The sequence below is a fragment of the Corvus cornix genome, chromosome 13, assembly GCF_000738735.6.
Source record: "Corvus cornix cornix isolate S_Up_H32 chromosome 13, ASM73873v5, whole genome shotgun sequence".
NCBI classification, from domain to species: domain Eukaryota; kingdom Metazoa; phylum Chordata; class Aves; order Passeriformes; family Corvidae; genus Corvus; species Corvus cornix.
In genome coordinates this window covers 12,564,437-12,592,013 of record NC_046343.1, presented here as the reverse complement: position 1 = coordinate 12,592,013, position 27,577 = coordinate 12,564,437, and the positions used below count along the sequence as shown (strand labels likewise).

Sequence of the window (27,577 nt, the reverse complement as noted above, 5' to 3'; positions counted from 1 at the left end):
TCTCACCATCTTCACAGCTAAGAATTTTTTCCCATTATCCCATCCATGTCCTGTCCCTCCAGCCCTTGGAAATGGTCTCTCTCCAACTTTTCCGTAGCTCCTTCAGGCCCTGCAAGGCCCCAGTGAGGTCACCCCAAAGCTTCTCTCCAGGCTCAACAATGCCAGCTCTCGCAGCCTTTCCTCCCAGCAGAGCTGCTCCATCCCTCGGATCATCCTGGAGCCTCCTCTGGCCTGGCTGCAGCAGCTCCAGGCCCTTCCTGTGCTGGGCCCCAGGGCTGGGGCAGCTCTGCAGGTGGGCTCTCACCTGAGGGGGCACAGGGGCAGAATCCCCCCTGCCCTGCTGCCCACGCTGGGGCTCAGCCCAGCGCAGGGGGGTTCTGGGTGCTGGGGCAGGTCCAGCTTCCAGCTTTGTGCACAACTGGAAAATAAAAAATAGGGATGTCCTAAAGTAGTCAGCACAAGCACAGGCTCGGGGGTCTGGAGCTCGGGGTGTCACCTCTGGCAGGAAGGGGACAGCCAGCACTGTGCAGCACAAAGGCGATCAATAAAGGTCAAAATGATTCACCTTGGCCCCACTTTGGTGCCTCGAGCGAAGGACAGCAAAGGGAATTGGGTGAGAACCCATGAAGTCCAAGACTGGCGGTGAAATAAAGCTGGGAAATGGAGCAGGACCTGCATTCACACTCGGGAAACGTCAGCATGATTTATGGTTCTGTTTAGGAGCACCATACATTTTGCAATCTATATTTGAGTTTTACCAGGCAAAAGTGGCTGGATTGCTTTACATTTGCTCTGGTTTTACTGCTCTGCAGCACCACAGCACTGGGGGATTGTTAACTGAGATTTATGAGCTTGTTTTTGAGCACTTAATTGTTTTTTACCCTGAGCTTGTTAAGAGCTGGATTTCTTGTGATTGTTCTCTGAGCACTTCCATATTATTTCAACATGTATAGTGTACCACTTCCATTTTTTAAAAATACCTTATGTGTTATTGTTTCATTGTGCTCTCCAGCCACATCTAGAGAAGAAAAATCAGCCTGTGATGAATTGTACAGGCAGATTTTTCCTTTCCCCTGGAGCTTTCCCTTAATTCACATACAAACCCTCGCCTTCGTAAAGCTGCTGGAACACAGCAGCTTCCAGGCTGATGGAGAGACTGGTTCTTTAGGCACAAAATTAAATAGGGAAGAAAGATGTTGACTATGAAAGAAAACCAAATAACGAATAGTACTTGCCGGGTTGCACGAGTACTTGGTGACAGCCCTGGGTGTCAGGCGGGCCGCAGCACAGGGACCACTCCTCATCCAGCACCAGGTGGCAATGTGGGATCAGAGGAGCAGCACAGCCTCGCACATCGACCGCAGGGCCTTTCTACCAGAATCTTCTAACGAGTCTCACAGCCAGCGAGAGCCCAGTTTTGAATATTTTAGCCATGGTGACACCTGCGCTGTGCTGAGGAGAGCGGCCTTGGGCAGGGCGGGGCTGGGTGCCCGTGAGTGTGCCCTGGGACACAGGGAACGGCGCTGGGGAGCAGAGGATACTCTGGATATCCCGGACACCCCGGATATCCTGGACACCCTGGATACTCCGGATACCGTGGATACGCAGGACACACCCCGCAGCAGCGCTGCCGGCGGTGCAGCTCCCCGGCGGAGGCTGAGGGGAGACGCGAACCCGCGGTCGCGGAGCCCGCACCCCTCCCGCCAGGGGGCGCGGCCGCCGCCGCGCCCCGCCCCCCGCGCCATCCCATGCTGCCCCGCGGGAGCGCGGACAATGAGCGGGGCGCGGGCGGCGGGCTGGCGGCGCGCGGTGCAGCGGCGCTCTCGCGAGAGCAGGGTGAGCGGCCCCCACCTCTCGCGAGAGCCGTGCCGGCGGCGCCTCCTCCCCGTCCCCATCCCACACCCCACATCCCTCTCGGCGGGCGGGGCGGGCGGTCCCGGCCAGCGGTGGGAGCGGCGCGGACTCACCGGCGATACCGGAGCCGAGAGGGGCGGCCGCCGCCGGGCACGTGAGCGGGCGGGCAGCGGGCGGGCGTGCTCTCGCGAGCGCGGCGAGGCGCGCGCGGAGCTCGCGCAGCCGCCTCAGTCCCTCTCTCCCTCCCTCAGTCCCGCCGTTCGTCCGTCCCCTTCCCCCCGCCGCTGGCGCCGCACCGAGCGGGAGGCGCCACCGCCGCCGCGCTCCGTCCCCGCCGGCCCGCAGGTAGGAGCGGCGCCGCGCTCCCGGCCCGCCGCCATCTCGGGGTCCGGCGGCGGCCGCTCCGCCGTGAGGGGTGAGGGGGGGTGAGGCAGGAGCGCGCGGCGGGCGGGGGCGCGGGCGGGCGCGCGGCGGTCACGCGCAGGCCCGGCCCGGCCGGTGCCGCGGCCCCCGGGGCGCCCCCTCCCGCCGCCAGCCGGTACTGCGGGCGCGCCGGGCCCGAACAAAGCCCCGACTCCCCCTCCCCACCGCCGCCCCCCGGGCCCGGGGACAGCGGCTCCTGCTCGGCCCCTCGGCACTGCAGCCGTGACCCGGCTCCAGCTGCGCTTCCCGCAGCCTCGAGCTGCCCGAGCGCCCTGCCAGCGCTGCTGGCCCAGCCGCGGCCTCGCAGGCGGCGTTGTTCCTCCCTCCTTCCTTAACTCTCTGAAGGCCCTTAGAGTCAAAAACTGCTGGTTTTGATGTTTATCTGGCGTTAGGAGTTAATGAATTGAGCAACAAGATTCCTGACAGTGCAGCCAGCCGTTTGATTCCTCTTTCTACTCAGTTTCACTTTCTTATAATTCAGGCTGTGGTTACAAATCCAGCTGCGGGTTTTTTTTTTCTTCCTGTGGTGGATTGATAATGTTCAGTTTTTTTAATGTACGTACTCTTCTTCCAGAGTCAAAGTAACGAGATACAAAGTTCACCTATTCTGAAAACAAGCAGAAGTTGAAAAGAAGTGTCTGAGAGCCTGAAAAACTGCTTTGTTAAATGATAAATGAGGCATTTACGCTGTTGAAAGAAAGCTGAACCATCCCTCAGATTCCAAGTGTGTGGCTGTTTTTCTTTCCACGATGCAGACCTTTGGGAAAAAAGTATCTGATAGTGGTTCAAACTGCTGAAGGACCTTTTTTCTTTTTACTCTGCATTAAATTCTTCAGAACCTTCTGAACTGTAGGTGGTCCTGACTTCCTGGAGTCAGATAAGTAGGGAGCAGCTCTGGTCAAAAGCGTGAGTTTCTTAAAGCAGTCTGTGTAGTTTTCATGGGGAGAAGAAAAGGGTGCATTTTCAGAAACTTCTTTACAAAGAATCTGTTGATCCAGTGATCTGATCTTTTCATACTTATAAAAAACATATTAATGTATTTAAGTTTTCAACGTGCTAAAATGATAAATTGCTTTTTTTTAAATACAGTGGAACATACTAACATTTTTATTGTATTCCCAAGAAATTAGTGAGCTTCTGTCTTGAATTCTATAAAAAAAAACCTTCCCAAAATGATTCATTCCTGAATTCTGAGTGAGGATACTGGCACTCAGGCCTTGGACATGCTTGTGAGGTGATAAACCAGTGTTTGTACTTGTGCATTGTGCACTTGATGTTACATACATCTTGGAACTAAATGGTGGGGGGAAAAAACCCCAGAGAAATTTCTAAATGTGTCCTTAAAATGTGAATATCCACATTCCTGAAGATAAAAACTGAAAATCAGTTGAAGAGGGGAGAAAGAAGAGTCGGTCTTTGGGGCTCCAGACTGAAGTTCCATACAACTGTTATATTATAGCCACCTGGTTTATTCAGGACTGATTTGGTGAGAAATTGGGAAATGCTGTGTGCTGCCTTTTGCTGGGACTTGCACATGTCTGCTGAGAGATTTGGTGAATACAAAGGTACTTTGTAATGTAATACTCGACAGGCTTCTGGGTGCCTCAGCAGATCTGGGGGAGAAGCTTTTGCAAGCAGAGTTGCAACGAAATTATTTCCATTCAGTTTGTTAATTTATGATTTGTTGTAGCCTCAGTGCTGGTTCCTTTCTTCATCAGCTCTCTGAGTCAACAAGTCTTGAAAACAAAAGCAAATACTTCATGATATTTCTGAACTAATTTAGTTTGTGAGTGCTTAAGTACCATATTGTGCAGTCAAAATTTCAACAAAAGGGTTTTTATTTTGAGCAGTGAACCAGTGAAACAGTTCCTTGATTTTTCTCTGCCTCTAGAATACTTCTTGCAGCCTCGTGCAGGAATTCAGCTGGGAAAGAACAGGATTTTATCCCAGCCCTGGACATGCCAGGAGACAGGCAGAAATTGAGTTTTCCAGATCAGAACACAGAACTGTTCTGTGTGGGGTTTTTGGTTTGTTTTTTTGGGCTTTTTTTTTTTTAAAGGTAAAATTTGGTGTGGGTTTGGATCATTTTCTCTATGACCTGTTTATAAAATATTGTGATATGTTCTGTGGTTGGAGTCAGAATTTTGGTGCCTGAGGGGCTGTTGGTCCCCACACCTGGTGGGAATGGAGGAGGATTGTACCCTCGTTGTGCGTGGACACACAGTTGTGTTACCAGAGCTTCCAGCTGAGATCCCACAGTGTTCCACGGAGACTGGTTTTGGCAGAGCCCCTCTGTTAATGGCTCCATGGAGCTTTTTGTAGCTGCAGGAATCTGTGTGTATATATCTTACTGGAGAGTGGGGGCTCTGAAGGTGTCAGAGTGGGATTGAAAGCAGTAGAAGGAAATGGCTGGAAGCCATAGAGGTGATCATGTGTTTGTGACGTGGTTACCACAGTGACAGCAGTTACCTGTTGTTTCTGGGTGTTACTTCTTTCCCTTTCCAAAAATACATGGGTTTTGCCTTCTTTCTCTGCTGTTCCTTGGATTTTTTTTTCCCCCCACTTCTGTTCCTGTAAAGGAATAAATGCACTTTTTAAGTGCACTTCTTACAAAAGAGGGCTGGTTGAATATATTAAATTATATAATGAGCAGAAATAGGAAACCAGTCTCTTTTAGTGCTCCTTTCTGCATTCAGATGTTGAAAACTGTAAGTTCTTTTAAGATTCTTGATTGCTAAGCCAGTCATTTTAATTCCCCATTGGTAAATATGCCTGTTAAGATGTCACACTTCTCTGTTCTGAAGCAATCCTCTGTTACAGTCACTTCAGCTCTCAGATTATTTTGTGCTCCTCTGATCAAGGAAGTCCCTGGGATGAAGCTAAACATAATCCTAAGAACTGAAACTCCTCCAGTTGTTGTGCCTGAAACAGACTGGCTAATCTGTGCCCAGAAAAAGTGTACATCCAGTGTGCCAGGTGCTCCTGAAGTTTCTGAGGCCGTGACCTTTGAGATGGCTTGAATGAGTGCTTTTCTTGCATGTGAAACAGCAACATTAAATAACAACTCTGAATACTGTGACCTGAAATGAGCGAGAACCTGCATTTTCTCTAAGGTTGCTGGACAATTCCTCCTTTGCCTTTGGAAAGACAGTGGCCTTTTCTGTATTGTCCAAAAGTTAATCCCTTAGATGTGAAATCCATTGTACTTGGTCATTCAGCAACTAGATAACATCTGCTTCTAATTTCCTTGCAAGTTCTTGTTTTTACTACCATTAATTCTCAGAGCAGCGTGGGGGGCTGCCTATCAAAATTCCAGATTTCTTCCTCAATAACCCTTTTTGCCATGATGTGCTGGAGCCAGTTTTGCCAAGAAGCATAAGAATTCTTCCATGGCAGAAGGGATTGCCACACCGAGTATGATGTGTAAGTGAGAAGGAAGACCTATAGCTCTTTATCCAAAGGGCAGACTTCCAAAAACTTGTATGAGACTTTTTTCCCAAGGGTATATGGTCTGCAAAAGCATTGTGTTCTTACAAAATGAGGGTGTCCTTTTCAGCTTGTAGATAATTTCATGTTTTTACCATAACTGAATTTATTTGTTTTAATTCAATGTGTTTTGAAGTGAAAGTGAAACTGACTAGAAAGGGAAAACAGTTATTTTTCATTTTTAAGACTTTTTTCTGTACATAGTGGAAGAGGAATGGGTAAAAGATGAGTTGTTCTAAGAGCAAGATTAACATTAAAATTACAACAACTGTGCATAGGTTAAAACCCCCTGAGAGTGGCAGAAGGAATAGGGAGCTGAGGACTTATTTTCAGTCTATTGGTGTTCTGTAAAAGGTGACAAGCTGAGGTTATTGTGTTCAGCATGATCAATATATTCCAAGAATTCACTGAATTAAACCGTTCTCAGGTCAAAACAATATTGGAGCAAGAGTTTTGTAAGCTTTATTGAAAAGATACGTTAAGTTTTACACTAAAAGAAAAACCTTCTATAGTGTTTGAAAATCAGCCTTGTTTTGGGCTCTGATAACTGTACTCTGTAGGATTCAAATTCCTTATTTTTGTTGTCTGCCTTTATAGAAAACTCTTTTGCAACTTGTAGATAAAAATTGTTTTCATTGTCTGCATTTGTCTGGAAATCTAATAGCATTTTGACTTTCAACTTATTTCAAGATTGCTTTATATTATATATTTTCAAATCTTAATATGGCCAAATTTCTGTCCACAGATCTTAAAAAAAGGTGTATCTGAAAGCCTGTCTGTTCCCAGTGTAGCTGAAATTACATGGAGAACAGTTAGCATAACACTTTCAACTAACTCGTGTCTGGCTCTCGAGGCAGCTCTGTTCAGTCCTACCCGTCTTGTTGCTGTGACTCAGTTGATGGCACCCTCTCTCAGAAGTTGGCCCTGCTCCGTGGGAACCTGTCTCTATCAGATACTGCTGTGGAACCTCTCCGGAGCAATCAGCACAGGAAGTGCTGCCTTAGGATCTTGTTAAACCTGACCATGTGGAAGTTAAACATCCTCTGGTGTGATGGTAGAGTTCTTCCCCCACCTCGTTCCATTGTCTTCATCGGGTCTTAAAGGATGGGGTTGGTTAGGAGTGGAGTGCAGCAGCCATTGCAAGATGAGTGGTGTGATAAAAGTGGTTTTTTGAGGATATTCAAACTTGTTTATTTAAATACTCAAATACCTGATTGAGTGTGGGGCATTTCCTGACTTAGCACCAACTGCCAGCTTGTGCTGTGTCTTCATCATACACTTGTCTTACTGTCCCACTTCATGCTTTTCCATAAGATTGTCTCTCTCTGTGTCTTTGTCTTGCCTTTTCTCCCATCTTTCCTATTTTTATTTTTCCCTTTGCCCCTTCCCTGGGTATTTGCAGTTGCAGGAGCCTGGTGTGGTTCTGTAAAGGCTCTGGTGTGGGGTCTCAGCATGGCACCATCGGTCCCTGTAGCCCTGGTCCTGCCAGGCCTTGGTGCCATGGGGTTTGTTCCCTGCTAATCTCTCCAGAGCAGCACACAATGAACTGCCAGCTGACAGCTGTGACAAGAGGATTAGGGACCATTTGTTCAAAGAGAAAGGGTGTTCCTGAAAAGTGGAGAACTTTCCTGATCTAGTGGAAACTTGAATAGTGTGGGTCCTTGCACTAAGAGCAGAACACAGTGAGCCTGTCCTGACTGCAGGGGTGTCTTTTGAATCGCTGCAGGGTCAGGCTCAGAAAGCCCTCTGGAATACTTGATTTCATGAAGAACCCAGTAAGTTCAGCTTCAAACCATTCTGAAAGTGTGTGAATGAACTAGGAGGAAATTTAGGTGTAAAAATGGAGTGAGTAAGGATTAACTTGTAAAATTGTCATAAAAGTGCTTTGAAGAATACTGAATGAGTGTAAGATAAAAGCATGATACCCAGGTGAATATTAGAGTTCCTCTCTGTTTGAACTCAAAAGAGTCTTGATTTTTACAATACGGTTTTTCAATGCTTTCTGTTCAGGTGTCCTCCAGTGTGGCCCCTTTCTCTGGGACATCTCCCTTAGAATTTGCCTGGTATGCTTCCCCTGTGTTCTTGTGTTACTGTTTTCCTCTGAAGCTTTCTACAGTGTTTTTCTGTCTTCTGCCTCAGAACTTTCAAACTTAATTTTTATCCCCATGTTTCTCAATCTCTTATTCTTAACAAATGTCACACAGTTAAGCTTCCTTTAAATGACTCCAGCGTATGTGAATCTTAAAAACATAGCTGAAATGATGCACTGATAACAGATGCATCAGTGCACTGATATGATGCACTGATAACAGTTCAGATGCACTGATAACAAAGTACGTAGCAAACTGTATAAAGGAGTTACTTTGCAAAGGTAGAGTTGCGTGAGTTATGTGTGTTTTGTGTATTTTTCAGGGAATCCATTAATTTTTTACATAAGTGCTAATTTTGTAACATGCTGCTACTGAGAAAGAAAACCCAAGTGCTATTCAGCTTGGTGCACTGTTGGGACAGGCTGTGGATTGAGCAGGCAGTGGGGATAGAGACCTATTCCTAACCTTGACTTTTTCCTTCTGTTTCCAGTACAAGAGCCATTGCCTTCTGCAGAACTGGTCTCTTCAAGGAAAAGTCCTTGCTTTCATTTTGTCCTTTCCATTCCTCCCCAAATGTACCTGTTCTCTTGGGAGCTGACTTCGTTTGCAGCTGTGCAGTCTGTGCCTGTTTCTTTTCCAAGTGATTTTGTGTTTGATGTGCTCCTCAGTGGCAGTGCTGGAGAAGCAGAACTGCTCTGCCGACGTCGGAGAGGGCTTTGAGGCGTTGGGGACCCAAGAACAGATGATTCCTGCTAGAATATTTTCCCATGTGTTGCATTGCTTTAAACTTTGTGTATCTGTCCCAAGGCTGGAGGAGGATGGGGTGAAGTATTACAGTTTATTTCTGCTCTGCACTAAAAGAACATTTTATGAAATATATTCATTGCAGCATGCTGTGGATATTGATACACTGTTTAGTTTAAACTTCATGTAAATGCAGTTGAACCAAATATTTGACTGCTAGGTTAGTATTTTAATGGGATGCCAAAGAGTCATGTCTCTCTTGTGAGCAGTGTTTTAGGATCTTTAACTCCCACAAGTGGTCATGGTATCAGTGCCAGCCCCAGCCAGGCAGTGCTGGTATGAGACAGGGCTGCTGGGATGTTGTGCCATCTCCTGACTCACTGGTTTCTCTTCCTGCAGGAGCAGGTTTTTCCTTGGGTCTCCCATCCCAGCACTAAGCCTGACCTTGTTTAGTTTGAGGTCTGAGAGTACAGGCTGGTGTCACAGCTGCCATGTAACAGAGTAAAGAATCCCTTCCGAAATGCTGCTAGCAGTGTAACTGCAATTGGAACAAGAGGTCTTGTTTACTTCCTGCAAAATGTAAAACTTGTTTTTCTTGTTCACATCTGTCTTCACATCAGTAATTGGAATTTTACTGCATAAAGATTGAATATTATGTTTGGTCTTATTTACAGATCTTATAGCAGAAACTTTTTGCCCAAACTTCAGTTACTTTTAACTTCCTTTCGTCCTGTTCTGTGGTGGTACAGGTTTCATTTTCAAATATGTGTTATATGCCAAAGTCATCTTGGATTCTGTGGGCCTAAGTTTTTTGTGTTCTTCTCACAGACACAGCACAGTAATGTAGGGTATGAACAAAGCCATTAACCAGAGATCAAGGCTTACATGTCAGTAAACTTTATAGATGCTCTCAGACATCGCAAACTTCTGAAATTCACTTTTCTTCAGTGTGAAAGTAGCTTTTTGTGGAAGAAGAGTAGTATGTATAGGAAACACTACTGTATTTTTATCTGCAATAATATATGTAGGTTCTGGGTACCTCTTGAATCTGTTATGTGATAAAAGCCTTGTAAGATTGAGATCTTTAATGTTTTTTAGATCAACATGATGCATAAGTTTAAAACTGCATCTGTTTAAAGGGATTTATGACTAAAACTGCTTGTTTTTCTACAGAATTGTCTGGTGTTTCTCAGCTTGAAGAAGATCTGCAGTCATTATTGATCCTCTTTCTTGGCGTTACCGTTTTTGAAGTGAAGTTTGCCTAGCTTTCTAGTGTGAGCTCTCTTTGCAGCCATCTTAAAAAAAAACCTAAAAAAAAAAAAGAATATTTTTTGATCCATAAAGTAGACAAGCTCTAGTTCTACAATGTCCAAGTCATTCCAGCAGTCATCTCTGAGTAGGGATTCACAAGGTCATGGGCGTGACCTCTCTGCAGGAATAGGCCTTCTTGCTGCTGCTACCCAGTCTTTAAATATGCCAGCATCTCTTGGAAGGATGAACCAGGGTACTGCACGCCTTGCTAGCTTAATGAATCTTGGAATGAGTTCTTCATTGAACCAACAAGGATCTCATAGTGCACTGTCTTCTGGTAGTACCTCTTCCCATAATTTGCAGTCTATATTTAACATTGGAAGTAGAGGTCCGCTCCCTTTGTCTTCTCAGCACCGTGGAGATGCAGACCAGGCCACAAACATTTTGGCCAGCTTTGGTCTGTCTGCTAGAGACTTAGATGAACTGAGTCGCTATCCCGAGGACAAGATCACTCCTGAAAACTTGCCTCAGATCCTTCTACAACTTAAAAGGAGGAGAGCTGAAGAAGGTTATGGTAGAGATGGCAGATCATCCACACGGGAACCACCATACAGAGTACCTAGGGATGATTGGGAAGAAAAAAGGCATTTTAGAAGAGATAGCTTTGATGATCGTGGTCCTAGTCTCAACCCAGTGGTTGACTATGACCATGGAAGTCGTTCTCAAGAATCTGGTTATTATGACAGAATGGATTATGAAGATGACAGATTGAGAGATGGAGAAAGGTGTAGGGATGAATCTTTTTATGGTGAGACTTCGCATAACTATCATAAATTTGACAGTGAGTATGACAGAATGGGTCGTGGTCCTGGTCCTGAGAGATCTCTCTTTGAGAAAAAGAGAGGTGCTCCTCCAAATAGCAATATTGAAGACTTCCATGGATTCTTACCGAAGGGTTATCCCCATCTGTGCTCTATATGTGATATGCCAGTTCATTCTAATAAGGTGAGTTATGCACCAGATACTTCTATTTTCCTTTACGTTGTAGTATCTGTTCTGTTTTTACCTATTTCTTTAATTATTTCTATGGCCTGGTTGCTTTTGAAATGATCTGAAAGTTGGTTTGAGAGTGAAAAAGTCACTTGGTTTATTTGCAAGGTAATTATTGACAAACATTGTAAACCAGGGCTTTACATTAATGTATTTTATTTGCCCAGACTGCTTAACTTCAAGTCAAACAGCTATCATCTACTGGGATATCTTGTTTATATTTTACATCTACATGTTCTCTTAACCACAAACATCTGGCATTCAAGCAGTTTTGGGGTGGGTTTTGGTATTTTTTTGTTGGTTTGGGGTTTTTTTGCAGTGTATCTACTGTGCCCTTCCGGAACCTAGTTTCAGCTCTCCTCCACATCTGTCTTGATTGCTGATTTATATGTAGTTAAGATGCATTCTTGCACAGTTCTGCTTTTTCCCTGTCCAGAGGGAAAGAGTTAATGTAGAGCCCTGGAACTTATTTGCAAAAGTTAAAAACCACGTTTTAGATTAGCTCATTCTTGCCTTTTTAATTTCACTTTAACACTCTATCTCATACTATGGCTGAAATTTGTCGTCATTTTTCTCCTTTTTTCACAACTTTCTTAGAACACTTCAGACTCACTTTTTATTGTCACATGTTGCATCTATCCCTGTAGGCTCTCCGAGCAATCAGTCTGCTGTTGCAGTATCCTGCTCTGTGTTCCTAGTAGTGTTCTTTACTTGGCTCACAAGTAGAGTGGATCTTCGGGTGTGTTCGGTGATGCTGAGACTTCCCTCTTAGTTATCCATGACTAGTGCAGCTCTGCAAAGGAAGCAGGTTACTCAAAATGGCCTGTTGATTCGGATGGTATTTTCAGAGCCTTCTCACTTTCAGCTTTTCCAATGTACTCATCTTGCTGATTTCCAGTATACTAGGCAATTTAATTGGCTAATTGGCTAATACAGTGCCCCTCTTGTCACAATTAGTGGCTAATTAGCTTGAAGGCCTTCAACTGAAAGCGTAATACATGCTATTACTGTAAAATTGATACAATGTGGAATTGCTGTTACTAACCATTTCTTTACAGTTACCTCTCAAAAAGTGCTGTTCTGTACATCTGATCTTTTTGAAACACAAGAATGATTCTGTCCCTGCAAGGAAAGGATCAAACCACTTTTAGAGCACACGCAGTATGGCTCCACCTGATCTGACAGTTTATGAACTTGTGTTGCTTTAATTACTTTTTATATAAAATACTCACAGTAATCCAGGTTTCTTGTCTCCTGTATTTGACATTTTTGTTCACAAAAGTTTTAAGTGTTAACAGTTTAGCTGCCATGCTCAGTTCTGTAAAAGGACTTCAGTTGGTTAGATTGAGAACATTAACTTCTGAGGCCCTTGAAGATGACAACCAGTAATCCTGTAAGTAGGGGTCTTTTTAGCTCTTTATTTTAAAGGCTCTTAGTGTGCTTTGGAGTGCAGATCTAATGAAAGGATATCCACATGGAAATACCTTTCCAGGTATGAGAAATACCAAATTCTTTTAACAGCATATAACCTAAGTGGCTGACCTCTTCTGTAACATGTAAAACTTTTTTTTTTTTTTTTTTTTTAGGAATATGCTTTGACTTTAAAACTGCTAGTACACTATAAAATATTTGTGATTAGATCGTCTGGTTCTTATGACCCAAGTTGGGGCTCTGTTTCTAATTTCAGAAACCATGTCACCACAAGAATTTTTCTCTTTCTCTCCTTCTTTCCTCTGCTTTGCATACCCAACCATTACAGAATTCCTTATTTGTGTCTCCCACAAAATCAAATCAAGTAAAACATAACTTTTAAAGTAATGTGATTTGAGCCGAAATTTATGGAAAGCAGAAAGGGAATGCTTTTCATAGCTGGGACTATGTAAATTTATTACTGTAGTAAAAAAATCTCATTCCCACCTCCAAATAAAAACATCAGAGATTTTTTTAAGTGTTTGATCAAGCCGTGTGTGTATTTTAAATGGAAGCAAGGTGTTTAAATGGAAGCCTTAGTGTAACTTAAATTGGCAGATTAGTCTTCTTGGTTTTTTTTTATTTTAGTGATGTTCTTAATTGCTTCTGTAATTTGATGTGTATATATTTTAGGACTGAGTTTATTTTCTGTCTGTGGAGTAAATTGTGCCCCAGTTACTTCAGGCGTTTGGTCAATCCTGATCCCTTTATCAGGGAATGAGGTGTTAGACGTGGAGGGATTGTTTTCCTGCCAGAGACAAAGGTTGATGCAACCCGAGCAGATGAATTTGGAGGTTGAACACTTGAACCTGGTACATCTCAGAGGGAGAGCCTGGCTGTGGCCCTGAGAGAGGGCTGGCTAAAATTAGGTGCTTGAGTGTGGCCTAATTTTCTGAGGAACAGCATGTCCTCTTGCGTGCAATTGACTGAGCCAAAGGGGAATCTGGGTTTTCAGAAACTCAGTTCAGGTTTTCTTTTGCTTAACTTGGGGCCTTTGTGTTAATGAATTTCTGTAAATACAAATAACCTGGTGCCCCAAAACCTTGGGGAAGGGAGACTTCCACATGGATGCAGGCAGCAAAGGGAATTCAGATTAAGAATTGTGTAATAAAAAGTTAATGTAGATGAGCTACCGTTGTTCCCTGGGGGAGAAAAAAAATCTGAAGTTATAAGTCACATCCCCCTTTTTTGCCAACTTAAAAGCATTTGAATGAGAATTAAATCTCCCAGTCTTTGCCTATAGTTTGCAGGTAACTTCTGCACCAGTTTAGAATAATTTTAAATTGTGTTGAGACAGATTCAAAGCATGTTATGTCTGGCAGAACCAGCCACCGAGGCTTTACTGACTGTGCACCCAAATCTAGAGGGGTTTGGGGTTTAAAGGACTGTTTTCTAGAGTGTACTGCTAACACTTGTTAGAAAGTGTTGAACTAAAGAAACTTCATATTGAATGGTTCATAGATTTTTTTTTTTTTGGTGGGTATTTTTCATCCTAATTGGCAGCCTATTTATAGTCGCAGAGCCTACATCTTGTGCAGTTAACAAGAAAAAGTGGTGCTCTCATTTTACATCTTGATAAAGGGGATGATTTAATCTTGCTCCTTGTCAGAAGCATCATGGAGTAATATTGTAGTACTTTATGAGAGACCTTAAATCCAGGTTTTTCTCCATTGTGGGAAGTGCAGGGTAGGCATTTAACATATGAGAATGCTACAGTGAGCCTTGGGAATGTCTCATTGTACCCAGAAGGATGGCTGCAGTGTGGCAGAGACCAAAAATGTGGAGAGATATAAGGAATTAGGAAAAAATCCTTGGTGGGTGCTGAGCAGAAACAGACATTTAAGAAGAGCCACATAAAGCAGTTGCCACTGCACTTTGTGTTCATAGTTGAAAACATGGCTGATAAGAAAAAGCCTTCAGCCCCAAGGTTCTTGAGTTACTGTCCCCCCTGTTTATCTCTGCGGGTCCCTTTCCTCCCTGAGGAGCAGCAGCGTGAAGGTCAGGCTGTGGCTCCCAGATGTGCAGCAGGGAAACTCCAGACGTTCTGTCAGTTCCCAAATGGGAATAAAGCACAGGCTTGTGCTCTTACTTGCAAGAATGTAAAGATGCAGAGATCAGGCACTAAAATAAATAACTCCCTTTGTAGTTAAAACAGTCTGCAGAGAAAAAGTAGAAATCCCTCATTCCTTTCTAGTGCTAAAACCAGAACCAGGACAAGTTTCATATGGCTGATTTGGTTTAATTTCATTATTTCTCCTTTGTACCATCTTGATTTAGATCTACTTTTTTCCTTGGTAATTCCCCTCGAGTGGTCATATATTTTATATTTCACCTGTGTACTTGTAGTTTGTCCTAGCTATGCACTTTCTTTTAGTCTTTCCTTTCTGAATTCCGTGCAATTTCTTGGCCTCTTTACGGTTCTAAAAATTGGAGTGTTTACTTCATATTAATCTCGAGAAGTCTGAGGAATGAAGCAGAGAGTGGAGGAAATTCTGAAATGCCTGAAGACAAGCAAACACTCAGCCTTCAGTTCCAAAGGCTGCCGTGGCACTCTGTGCCTGGGCTGTAGTTTTCCAGGGAGCTTTGCACTCTGAGGCAGGAGCGAGCCCTGTTCCCCTCAGATGCCTTTTCACTCAGGTTAGGAGGGAAGAGGTAGGTCCAGTGTCAGTGTCTCTTCAAAGCACCACAAACAGATGCCATTATCTATGGATCTGCAAAACTCCAGCTTAGAAGAGAAGATACTGCCTGTAGGCCATGACTCTGCAGAAAGGACTTGATGTGTGGCTGCTAATTGTGACTTGTTTACTTTGCTGCAGGAGTGGAACCATCACATCAATGGAGCGACTCACAGCCGCCGCTGTCAGCTGCTGCTCGAAATGTATGAACTGGAAGTACAGTAACTGGGGAGGAGGGCTCAGCCTGGGCACAGCACCGGCCCTGCCACAGCTCATGGAGCGCTGGGACGGCACTCAGGCACAGGCTGGGATTGTTGGGGGTCCTGTGCAGGGCCAGGAGTTGGACTGGATGATCCTTGTGGGTCCCTTCCAGCTCAGGGTGTTCCCTGAGTTTAAGTAACGGTTATGTTGCACAAAGCAGGTTTAGAAAACATACTGTGCCTTGTAGGGAATAAAAACAACTTGGAGCATCTTCAGGACAAAAAGGAATCCTAGTTCATAGCTTTGGAATCCTGATGCGTATGTAACAGCTGGATCTCAGCAGCTGAGAATCTGTTGTAACTGCAGTTACTGATACCAGCTTGGACATTTTTGTTGTAAAACCAGCAGTTCTGCAAACAGTAGGGAGTTTGTCCTGAAGAGCAGCATTTCTATCAGTGCTCTTCATGGCTCTGGCAGTGGCCTGGAGTGTTGCCTGTGCTGCAGCTGTGTTACACCTACAGGTATCACTGCTTGGGTGAGAAGTGTTACACAGGTAGAGGACATTGCATTTTTCTTATATTTTCTTTTAATTTTGTTTCTTTTAAGATACCCAGAATGGAATCCTGACAGTGATTCAGGACATGGAATGTAAGTAGTAATTAACTTTGAAGTATTTATAATTGTTTATTTGAAGCAGAGGACATTCCTAACATTTTATGTGAAACAGCACACCACCTTTGGTTCAGATGGATTCCTCCCTCTGTTTTCTAGCTGAAGGGCAGAGTAAAAGTAGCCTAAGTTGTCTGCATAGAAGCTCTGCAGAAATTAGGGTGTTTCGTGAATGAAAGCTTCACAGTTTTTTGGTTTAAAATGACATTGTGTTTTCCCCTCTTTCTAGGGGTGATCCTTTTATGTTGCAGCAGTCTACAAACCCTGCACCGGGAATTTTGGGACCACCACCACCTCCATTCCACCTTGGAGGACCTCCTGTTGGGCCCAGAGGTAACATCAACAGGCACCTACCTTTACCAGGCTTAACTTCTTTCCACGTTTATTTTTGGGTTTTTCTACTCTTGTTTTAATTTGTTACCAGTGTTTTAAAACAACAAAGCAAAATGCTTTTCTGAGCAGTAGAACTGAAATACTTTGGCCAGGGAGGGACTAAAGACTGGTACTGACTTCCACACTTCTCATTTCTGCCAGCTGCCAACTCCGTACAGCTGGTGATTTTTAACTGAGATTAATCTAGATGTGTTTAGCACTTGGATTTTTTTCCTGTCTAGGAGGTTTTTCTATCTGTCTTCCAAGTAGCTACATGTTGGTGGAAACTTGGTGGGTGAAACTTGTAAGAATTCAGTGTCCTAAGTGGTTTTCCCCCTTATTTCAAGTGAATTTGAGAAGTAAATTGGAATAGCAAGTTACAAGAGCTCTGAAATAAATTAAAAGCCTTTTTAGACTGCAATGAAATGATTAGTTTTTAGAACTTGATCTCATTCTGGTTTGGTATTACAAGTGACATATCTTTTAAGAACTGATGAGACATGTTAATCCCAGTCTTACAGGTTGAACTAAGCTTGTTCATTCTTTAAATTTGTTAAAGGAGCTGGAAATGGAAATATGCAAGGACCCAGACACATGCAGAAGGGCAGAGTGGTTAGTATTAAAATTCTTCTTTTTTTAATGCACATTCTTGTTGTGTAATTTTTCTGTGCTTTCTTAAGGTGTGGGGTTTGTTTGTTTTGTTAATGAATTGATTGTCTTTAGAAGGGAGATTTTAGAATTTGTGTGGAAGTACTGAAGCTTTGGCATGAGACTGGGGGTTTGTGGTATTGAGTACTCTAAAAAATACTTATTCCAAAACCGTACAGAACTTCTTTAGACATTTCTCTTTATGATGAAGCTCTGGGACATGAACTTAGGGAAAGGCAACTTTGGCATGGCAGGCATCTTCCTCTGGAAATCCCTAGAAATTCTGTGCCTTTCTTGTATGCATCTTGTTGTGGTCACTAGTGAAGATAGATACAATTTTTTTTTTTAAATATAAAAAGTTAAACCATTAGAGCAGAGCATTTCCAGCTTTCTAGGCTTGCTGGTACAGGGGTTTTTCATGCTGTGTACATGTGCTTTGTCTTCAACAGGAAACAAGCAGAGTTGTGCACATCATGGATTTCCAGAGGGGAAAGAACTTGAGGTATCAGCTGCTTCAGCTCGTTGAACCCTTTGGGATAATTACAAATCACCTCATTCTAAACAAAATCAATGAGGTAAGGTTGGCTCCCAGGGCACTGCTGGTGGGGTTGCCTGGTGTCTCTGGTGGGCTTTGTTCTTGTAAAAGGACTTGCTCAGCTACTAAGTTGAGATGGGACTTTTGTCATCAGGGTCGTGTGGGAAAGGAGGAGTGTGTTTCCAGAAATGCTGCACTACTGCATTTTCACTTAAATATTGAAAAATCTCCTCCTTGTTGGTTGTTCATTGCTTTCTCAACAACACCACATTCTGCTCTTATTCTAAAACTGTCTAAAAACTTACTTGGTCTTAGTTTGTATTATACAGTGTGTCGTATTTTGAAGTGTGGAAAAAGGCAATACCATAGAAGTGAAAAAGCAGGAAGCAGTTGAATGTTCTGAATCCAAATCTAGGTGGAATGTAAACAAACAAAATAATTCTGTTTGTGCACCTCAATAAAGTATCTGAAATTCATACCAAGTTCTGCAAGTCAGTTCATGTTGCAATCAAAAAGCAGTTTTCATTTCTGATGCAGTTCTTTTTAAAAGACAGAATGGAAGAGCTTGAAATTTTGAAACAAAATTAGCTTCCCGAAGGAGCAGCACATAATTTGGTTTTGTATGATTTCAGGCATTTATTGAAATGTCAACCACTGAAGATGCCCAGGCTGCAGTTGAGTATTACTCAACAACACCTGCCCTGGTGTTTGGTAAACCAGTCAGAGTCCACTTGTCACAGAAATACAAGAGAATAAAGGTAAAACACTTCTGCTATTTTTAGCACTTATTTTAATCTGGGGTAGTCAGGGCTATGAGGCTGCTGCGTTTAAGTTACTCTTAATTTCTGTACTTTTCAGTTGCATCAAATTAATCAAGGGATAGTCATCCATGTATATTTTATATATAGTTCTTGAAAAAATGTCATTCCCTTTTTATCTTAGAAACCCGAGGGTAAACCTGACCAAAAGACCGAGCCACCAAAACCAGAACTTGGTCGTGTGATCCACCTGAGCAACTTGCCCCACTCAGGATACTCTGACAATGCCGTGCTCAAACTGGCTGAGCCCTACGGGAAGATTAAGAACTACATCCTCATGAGAATGAAAAGCCAGGTAACTGCAGGGGAACTCTCCTGGGGGAGGCTTTGAAGGGAGTTTAACTGAATGAAGACATTACACACCTTCAGCTGAGACATGTGTACTTTTTGCTGAGGCAGAGGTTTGGAAATGACCCAGGATCTGTCTAGGTGGGGGGTTGTTATGGAGCTTCCTGTGAAGTGTCCCTGGAATATGTGCTGCTTTAAAAACAGGAACAGACCTCAGCTGGAAAAAGGTATTTTAGCATGGAGGCTTAATTATTTGATTATGCAGATTTCTTGGAGTCTTAGGGTGAAAAACCACTACCTACGAAACATTAACAAATATATTCCACTGTTGTGTTTCTTTTGTTTAACCTTTATTTTTCATTGTTTAAAACTAAAGAAAAGCAGTCCTGCTGTGGCGCTCTAGCTTAGAAAAGAAACGTTTGAAGACAGGCTATTGCATGCGTATAGTAAAATGCTTTGGATGTGCACGGCCATGATTTCTATAAATAGACAGGAGTTTAAACTATTTAGCTCTAATTTTTTTAAGCTTTACTGTCCCAGTTCATTGCTCCCTTGAGTTAATAGGAAGTTCCACTGCTTTTTCAAAGAGATGGGTGCCTGAATCCCCTAATACTACACTTGAAAAGTGAAAAATTACTAGACTATTGCATGACCCCTAGGAAGTCCTCCCTGACCTTATTTCACTGGAAAAACAAAATCCCTTGCTGTACAAGTTGGCTGCTGAAACAGCTTTCAGATTTTTGGCAAGGATACTCTAACCCAGATGTGTTTGTTTAAAGCTCATTCAGCAACCTTAGCGTGCCATAGGCTTGTTCCCAGGAGGATCTCCTCACAAAGCTGGAGGAGCAGCAGTTGCTGCCTTTCTGTTTCAGGCTTCTCTCAAAAACAAAAATAAAACACTGGGGTAGTTTCACATCTCCCCTGAAATTCCCAGGTACATAAGCACTAAATAAAGAGTTTCATTGCCCTGATACGTTTTTATTGAAATCATATTTTAGGTAATGGTGACTTTTTTGACAGATTATTTAAATGCCTGTTTAATTTCAGAACTGTCTCTGGGACAGATGTTACTGAATTAAAAAGCTGAGGTTTGCAGAGCACTTGGGTAAATGTTAAAGTGTTTGGAGAGGATGGATGTAATTAAACCTCATCATTTTGTTTCAGTATTTGGAAGTGCTGTGTTTTAAGTTAAATAGCTTTGCCTGAAAAAGTGTTGTGTGTTTCGGAGTCCCTTTTAATGTGTGTTGTAATCTTTTCAGGCCTTTATCGAGATGGAGACCAGAGAAGATGCTTTGGCCATGGTTGAGCACTGTGCCAACAAAGCGCTTTGGTTCCAAGGCAGATGTGTGAAAGTGGATTTATCTGAAAAGTACAAGAAGCTGGTGTTAAGGGTAGGGAGTGTTTTTACTTTTTTAATTGTAGTTGAAGATGTTTCGATGGTGGTTGTAGTCATCGTGGTACTTGTATCTTGTCTACTTCAGTGTATCAGACAATGGTTTAAAAAAAGCAGCTAAAGCAGTGCTCATGGCTTAAACAAGAGGGGGAGATATTGGAACCCTGGGCTTAGAGAATTTAGGTTTCTGGGATATAATTATATATGTGTGTAACAATATGGAGGATTTTGGGTATGGATTTGTTCTTCATCTTTTCTCCTTCACAAATCTGGCTGTTCTGGTATTGGGTCAAAAACCGCGCACTGCGGGTCATGAATAGATAGTTATTGGATTATAAACAAAAACATATTACTTAGCATTTTATAATTGGGTGATTTGGACTTTAAAAAGTTAGAACTCACAGCCATTTTCCACCTTGTTAACTTGGAGGCACACTCATTTAAAGGAGGGAAGGGTTTACTGAAGGAGGGTTTTTACATAACACCAGGGTAATATTCATGCAATTATAAGTCTTTCTTGATCACACTGGGACAGTAGGTAGAAAACTGAGATGAGCTCAGTTGGTTGGAGCATGGTGCTGATAATGCCAGGGTTGTGGGTTCAACCCCTGTGTGGGCCGTTCACTGAAGAGCTGGGCTTGATGATCCTTATGGGTGCCTTCCAACTCAGAATATTCTGTGATAATATTAAAGTTCTGTGATAATAAAAGCAAGAGAAATCTGAACTGTCAGGCTGTCTCCTAGAAAAATCAGCTTTGTTGTGGAGCATGAAGAAATCTTAGTGTTGCACTAAGTGGTAATGCAGCATATTGAGCACTTAGTGGCAGATGGAATAGATTTCCTTGTTACTGCCTACAAGTGACATTTCCTGTCCAGTAATTCATAAACAGGTGAAGTGGTGGGAGTCTGCTAAAGGTTTTCCACTAATGATAGAGAGAAGAGTACAGATTAGGACTGATCTGTGCCAGTGCCTGCACTACAAACCAGGAATTGTACGTGAATTTTCTGGAGCAGGATATCCCATTTGTTTTGTATCAAATAACTGGTAATTACTGTGAATAAAGGCAAGGGATTTCTAGGTTGGTCAGGTCCTGTCTGAGAAAAAATAAAGAGTTTACTGATCAGCTGGTGGGTGGCATGGGTAGAGTCCCTGGGGTTAATGTAACTGCAAGCACTTGGCTGGATTGGATTCTGGTCTGAATTAATGCTGCAACAGTTGTGCAAGTCATTCTCTGCTGTGACTCACAGATTTTTTAAATTTTATTTTAGATTCCAAACAAAGGAGTTGAACTGCTGAAAAAGGATAAAACCAGGTAATCTCCTATTGTTAAAGCATAATGATGTTTAAAAGAAATACGAAAATACCTTATTCAGAGTATAAGAACAGTACAAAAGAGTCAGGCAAGCTTTGAGATCGGATGGTTGGTTGTTGTGCCCAGGGATGAACTGTTCATGATATACTACCCACCCTCTTCCTCTAACGATGGAGATTTCACAGCCTCTTCAGGCTCCTCAGGAAATCCTTTGCAGTCCCTAATTAGCCTTGCCTTCCTGCAATTTAAACCCACGAGCAGTTGTCCTGTCTTGTAAGGATAATTTCTCCTTGGAGCAGCCTTTTGTATGTCTGAAGAATGGTGTCCTTCAGGGTTTCCCTCAGCCTTCCATTTTCTGAGCTGAAACACAATAGTTTCCAGGCTTGTCTAAAGAAATATGATCTTTTTCTTTAGTAATTTCTGGACTCTCTCCAGGTTTACAAGCAACAATGTTCTTTGTTCTTTACAGAAAGAGAACATATTCCCCAGACAGCAAAGATTCTCCCAGTGATAAGAAGTCCAAAACAGAAGCTGCTCAGAAACCTGAAAGTGGCAATGCAGAAGAAAAAGCGAAAGAGGAGAAACAAGAGGATGCTGCTGAGCCTTCAGGTGCCAAAAGTGGGGAACAGGCAGAGCAAGATGAGCCCAGTTTACTTCTGGAGTCTGAAGATGAGCTGCTGGTGGATGAAGAGGAGGCAGCAGCACTGTTAGAAAGTGGCAGCTCAGCAGGAGAGGATGCAGATGTTGCCAATTTAGCTGATGTGGCTACTGAGGAAAAAAAGGACACACCTGATGATGCAACTGTAAAAACTGAGGGGAATGTTGCGGCCACTCCAGCAGCCAAGAAAAAGCTTAAAAAGGTAATTCATACTGTGAGGTACTGAGTGGGGGAAGCCCATATACATTCTGTTGCAGACCCCCCTCTTTGGGTCTTTAAACCACCTTTCTGGAGAGGAACAGGTGTTAAACCTTCCTGTGAAGGAAATGGAAGGTCTCACTGGATGTAACTTGCACATGGATTCAGTTATCAATCCCTGGTTCTGTTTTGACAGAAGCCTTTGACTTGTGGGCTTCTACCCTTGTTGCTTGCTGGGGATTTGCTTGCTTTTCTCTTCACCCCTTTTTTGACTGATACTTAGCTAGGAACTGTGTTCTCCCCAGCAGTTTCTCAGAGAACTGGCTGTAGTTACCCTTGAGCCCAGAAATGATGTTCAAAAAGTAATGTACTGGGGACTTGAGGCTAATCTGGGCTTGGACAGAATTGTATGTACAGCTACACCTTACACTGAGAGACAGGCAGGGCCATCTGCAGTTAGCCAGGGCCCCTTTCCCACTGGAGAAAGAAAACAATTGGTTTCAAGGTGTTTCCAGTCACAGGCTACTTGCTGTGAATTCCCTTTTTTTCACCACATGATCTCACACTCTTGTGGGTTTTATGTCCTACCTGCTTTGTTAATCATGCTCACTTCCATGGAGTAGTGTGCAAAGTTTTAGTAATTTGTTGACTTGGAATGTCGTTTTGCAAGAAAGTCAGGCATGTTCCTAATTAATGAATGAGATGTGCATGGATCTCAGTTTTGGGGGATCCTTGTCAGGAGCCTGGTTAATGGTGCTGAGATGGATACTGGCGAGGCAAATGGCATTTCCTGGTTTTCTTAGTGCTCCTTATTAGCATGTGGGCATTGGCTGTGATAAACTGCCTCAGACCCAAACTTCATTCCTTGAAGACCTGCATTCACAAAGCTAGTGCTGTTTCAGTCCTTGCAATTGCTGTTAAGTATGTGGAATAGTGGTACCTCTGTATCAGCAGGAACACTTCCAAAAATACAGGATTTAGACAGTCCCTCTTCTAATGAAACCTGGATTTTAAGAGGCCTTCACAGTTTGGGTGGTTGGTGGGGTTTGGGTTGGTTTTTGTTTGGTTTTGTTTGTGTTTTGGTGGTTCTTTATATGTGGATGCTCTAAGCTTTCTACTGGCTGAAAAGAGCTTTTAATTATTTTTAATGAACTTTCATACCATTAGCAGGGACAGAATAGTTCTGGTAAGGTTTTACCTTCTAGTCAGGCATGAATTCAAGGATCTTATGGGGCTCTCAAATAGAAACAAAATTTGTGTGCTCCAAAATGACTTTCACTTAAGGTACTCATGTTAAAAGAACTTTCAGCTTAAGAGATTTAAGTGGTTTTTGTCTCTGTTCTTAAGTTGAAATCATGTTGCTATGGTGAAACAGTGGCCACTCCTGATGCAAAAAAAAATAATCATTCTGAAATGGAATCCTTGATTCTGGGGCAGTGGGGTACAAAAAGATCTGGATAAACCTCTGCATCCTTGAGTAACAGTTTGAGTGAGCGAGGCAGGTCTTGGAGGAAGAGTTTGGAGAAGGTATTTCTGTTCTGAAGCTTAGGAGAGTTTGAGGGGAGCACTGCAGCCTGAGCTGACACGAGGCCCCGTTCTCCCCGCAGCGCTACGTGGGCGGCTTCCCGCGGAGCATGGAGGGCTTCGTCACCCTGGACGAGGTGGGCGACGAGGAGGACTTGGACCACCAGAAGCTCCGCAAGTCGGGCCTGGCAGTGAAGGCTGCGGGCAAGAACGAGGACAGCCTGGCAGAGATCAAGGTGGACAAGATAGAGGAGCCGGAGCAGGAGAACGAAACGTTAGAAAACGGAACTAAAAGCGAAGAGAATGCCAAGGCTGAGAGCGTTGAAGGTTCTGATGCTGCGACAGCACAGGATACTGAGAAGAATTCCCAGGAAAACACAGACCCCCAGGGCGAGCAGGAAACAAAGAGTGTCCAAGAGAAACCTCTTGTCCCAGATGAGTTTAGGATTGGGCCATACCAGCCAAACATTCCTGTTGGTAAGGCTGTTTCCATTTCTTCTCCCAAAATGTCTCTGCGCATTGTAGTAGCATTTCTCATTTCATCTGACTTTTATTTTTGGCAATACATTGCCCCATAGCCTTTCATTTTAGGGCTTCCCCCTCCTCCCCCTTCTTCACTCCTGCCCTAAACCGAGTATTTTCTTTCTCTTTTCCTTATTTTCATACCGTTTTTCATAACACTTTCCTTAGGCAGAAATTGAAAGAGGTATCTTCTAGCAACACAAATTCAATTGCTAGCACAAAGCACAACAGTGGTAATAGTTCAGAGTCATGTTAAATACTCCAAAACTGATCACAGAACATTGTGAGTTCTTTTGAAGGAACCAATAAAATGGGCCCTTAATCTGAAAGGTTGCTTTTTAAATTAAAAAAAAAAAAAAAGCCTGCGCTACTAGGCCCCTGCTTGACTAAACTAAAACAGAGACTTTTAAAGATAAAGCAGCTTTTAATGTAAAGTGAATTATGGTTTTAAGATTTAGCTGAAATGACATATGACATTAAAAGAAATGATGTAGAGTAGATCTCTTAGTTTATTTTGTGGTGTTTACTCCTCTAGGTGTGAATTATGTGGTACCCAAAACAGGGTTTTATTGCAAATTGTGTTCCCTGTTCTACACAAATGAAGATGTTGCAAAAAAGACCCATTGCAGCAGCCTTCCTCATTATCAAAAGTTGAAGGTAAGGCAAAAACTTGTTCATTTTAAATGGCTTGATTCTTTCTGGGGAATAGAGCTCAACGAGACTGGACTGAGAATAAAATTACCCTTCAGGCAGTGGAAATTGGCTTACTCTATAACTTTTAACTCTAGGTAGACCTCTCCAAAACTTCATCTTGTGAAAATAATATGCAGAATACACAGTTTAAAGAGGGGCTCCAGCATTTTTTTTTACCTTGTAAATTTGGATTAAAGAGGGAATTCCAATTGGAATAAGGCCAGGCTTAGAAGTAGCGATGCAGAGTAAAAACAGATGGCCCAGATCCCTTCCAGTTGTCCCTTAGAGAGTGTTTTTAACCAGTCAGCAAAGCTTAAGATGAAGTTTTTATATGTTTAAAAAGACAAAACCTTTGCAACTTCTGATTTTGTGAGCATTTTTTACAGTTTCTATCTGGATGAGGTATCACATGATTGCATGGCATGAGTGACAATGCTGCTGCTGTAACCTCATACTGTGAGCTGCAAACATCACCTCCAGGAAAGGGCAATCCCAAAGGAATTCTGATGGTCCTGCAGTGTCACATTAATGCATTTCGTGGCAGTTGGTTGATCCCTGAGCTGAAAGCAAAACCCAGGGGCTTGACAGAGGAGGAGAATGTGGCACCTCAGACTCCAAACACTTGCCTTCTTGCAGTAACAGGGAACCCTAAATAAACAGAGGGCCCAGGAAGGCACATAGAACAAAAATTGTCACCAGACAAACAACACTGTGAAGGAGTAGATCAGAAAATCAGTTCCCATGCAGGATCTCGTAGGAAGAAAACCCACCTCATCCATCACCATAGTGTTTTTTTTCTTTTTTTTTTCCATTGAGGTACCTGCTTATGGGGCATTAAAGCCTTGATGTAAAAAGGGAAGGGGGGAAATAATGCCAATTTGTGAACTGTATTACTGTAATGAAACATGATTTGCTTTGCTTTTTCCATGGTAGAAATGATTAGTGAGCTGCTCGTGGGTGACTGTGGGACAATGGTGGGGTTTGGAATTGGGGAGGGAAGAGGGGAATGCAGCTTCTGTTTCACAGTGGCTCTTCTGGAGCTGGGAGTTTCCTTTTCTTGGAGAGCGGGAAGAATTAAATAGGTGAATTGATGTTGCTACCAAATGTCATCAAAATGATAACAAATTAATCAAGCTTCCAAATTAACCCTTCTCCAGGGAGGGGAGATGTTGTGTCTCTGCCTCTGTAGAGGGCCCATTCCACCCAGGTAAGTGGGACAAGGGGAAGGAATTCCCTTGGCTTGGAAGGAGAGCTCCACTCCACTTCAGGGTAGGGAGAAGTGCCAGCCTTGTTAGTTATGACCTTTGCAATTGCAATTAATGTTCACAGATTTTAAACTTTGAAATTGGATTTATGGTTCTGTTCTTTATGGTGTGCCTGTGAGAAACTCTTTAAATATATCCCAAATATAACTGCTTTCTTTCAACAGAAAATTCTGGATAAAATGGCAGAAGACTACAGGCAAAAGAAAGAAGCTTAAAAAGAAGGAAGGATGTAAGAAAAACGTGGCTTTGTTTTTAATGTTAATCTTTTTTAAAAGCAGTACAAGTAGTAGATGGAATTACTGTATTCTTTTTTGTTCTAGTGAGATACAGTAGGCATTATAGGTCTGTTCATGTGTTAAATGTTGTAGCAAAAAGCATATGCAGTTAAGTTAATGACAACAATTTGTTCTTAATGTGAGAATGGCAACAACTTTTTGTTTGACACTTCAAGCTATTACAGAGAAAAAAACCTTGCACCCTTGTGGAAGGCTCATCCATGAGAAGAAAACTGCATTTAAATGAAACTTACTACTTTCAAGCTTCAGAAATTGTCTCTCAATTCCATTCTGAATAAAAAATGAAAAGTAACACTGTATTTTTATTTTATCTAGAACATTCCGTATTTTGGTCTGAGCCTAGCAGCTATTTGATTTTTAGTGTAAGGCTGTCATTGCATTTCACTTTGGAAAAGTCTTTAAATGTAAGTTGCATTTTTAAATGTTGAATTGGAGTTTCTTTTAATGTCACTGCTGTTATCTATAGCAAATAGGAAAATTAGTGATTAGTCAGCTTTACAACTTTGTGATTTTTTTTTCCTAAGCTCTTGCTAGACTTTCCTATTCAGCTATTCCGTGTATTTTTAGTGAGAAGTAAATGCCCATTCTCTGACCAGTATTATTTCCTCGAGCTCTCCTGCTTTTACTTGAATCTCGTCGCTGTCGTACATCTCTGGTATATCAAAAGCAGCATTGGAGTCCTGAAAGGGACAAAGGTATCTTTATATTCTTCACATGGAAGTTTCATACTTGCATTTTAACACCATTTTTTTGTTAAAACCTGGTTTTGTCAAGACTCTTTAGAACTGTGCTCTTAATGTACCTGCACATGTGAGATGTGAACAGGAATTTGCATGTGTAACCTGTGTTTATCTGTAGTTTTTGTTATTTACTGCTTATTTGTGACTTCAGGTTACTAAAGTGATTCCCAATAAACAAAGCTAGGCCACAGTGATTTGTTATAGATGTTTGGCATGTTAACCAGTGTGTCTGCTGAACTCTTTATCCTGTGTCATGTCACCACACCAAAACTCGAGCTCTCTTTTTAAAATGTGCATGTTTTTAACACCTGTGCTTCAGCAGCTTCCCGCTTAACTTTTCTTTCTCTTCCTAAACCTTCTTGCGTTTCCAAACAAATTAAAATATCACTTGTTAAAACTCT

General features: G+C 42.7%; 1 protein-coding gene across 6 annotated transcripts; it reads left to right on the top strand.

Annotated features, from left to right (window-relative positions):
• Nucleotides 1-1,380: 1,380 nt before the first annotated feature.
• MATR3 (matrin 3) lies at nt 1,381-27,577 on the top strand. 6 transcript variants are annotated; one of them, XM_039559931.1, is made up of 15 exons: nt 1,762-1,836; nt 9,771-10,853; nt 15,185-15,246; nt 15,851-15,892; nt 16,143-16,246; nt 16,845-16,897; nt 17,383-17,508; nt 18,101-18,226; nt 18,411-18,581; nt 19,834-19,965; nt 21,237-21,280; nt 21,750-22,140; nt 23,744-24,137; nt 24,718-24,839; nt 26,305-27,577. In XM_039559931.1, the coding sequence occupies exons 2-15, from the start codon at nt 9,963-9,965 to the stop codon at nt 26,353-26,355; spliced, it is 2,709 nt and encodes a 902-aa protein (XP_039415865.1). In that variant the 5' UTR covers nt 1,762-1,836; nt 9,771-9,962; the 3' UTR covers nt 26,356-27,577. The 6 variants fall into 6 exon arrangements, with proteins under 6 accessions (XP_039415868.1, XP_039415865.1, XP_039415867.1 ...); XM_039559929.1 differs by lacking the exon at nt 1,762-1,836 and adding an exon at nt 1,914-2,199; XM_039559932.1 differs by lacking the exon at nt 1,762-1,836 and adding an exon at nt 1,972-2,008.

What these genes read in the sequence shown, in the direction of transcription:
- MATR3 (XM_039559931.1), top strand. Translation starts at nt 9,963, where the DNA reads ATGTCCAAGTCATTCCAGCAGTCATCTCTGAGTAGGGATTCACAAGGT. An exon ending in ACCTCCTGTTGGGCCCAGAG is followed by an intron (nt 16,247 to 16,844) that starts GTAACATCAACA and finishes AATTTGTTAAAG; the next exon opens with GAGCTGGAAATGGAAATATG. An exon ending in TCATGAGAATGAAAAGCCAG is followed by an intron (nt 18,582 to 19,833) that starts GTAACTGCAGGG and finishes TAATCTTTTCAG; the next exon opens with GCCTTTATCGAGATGGAGAC.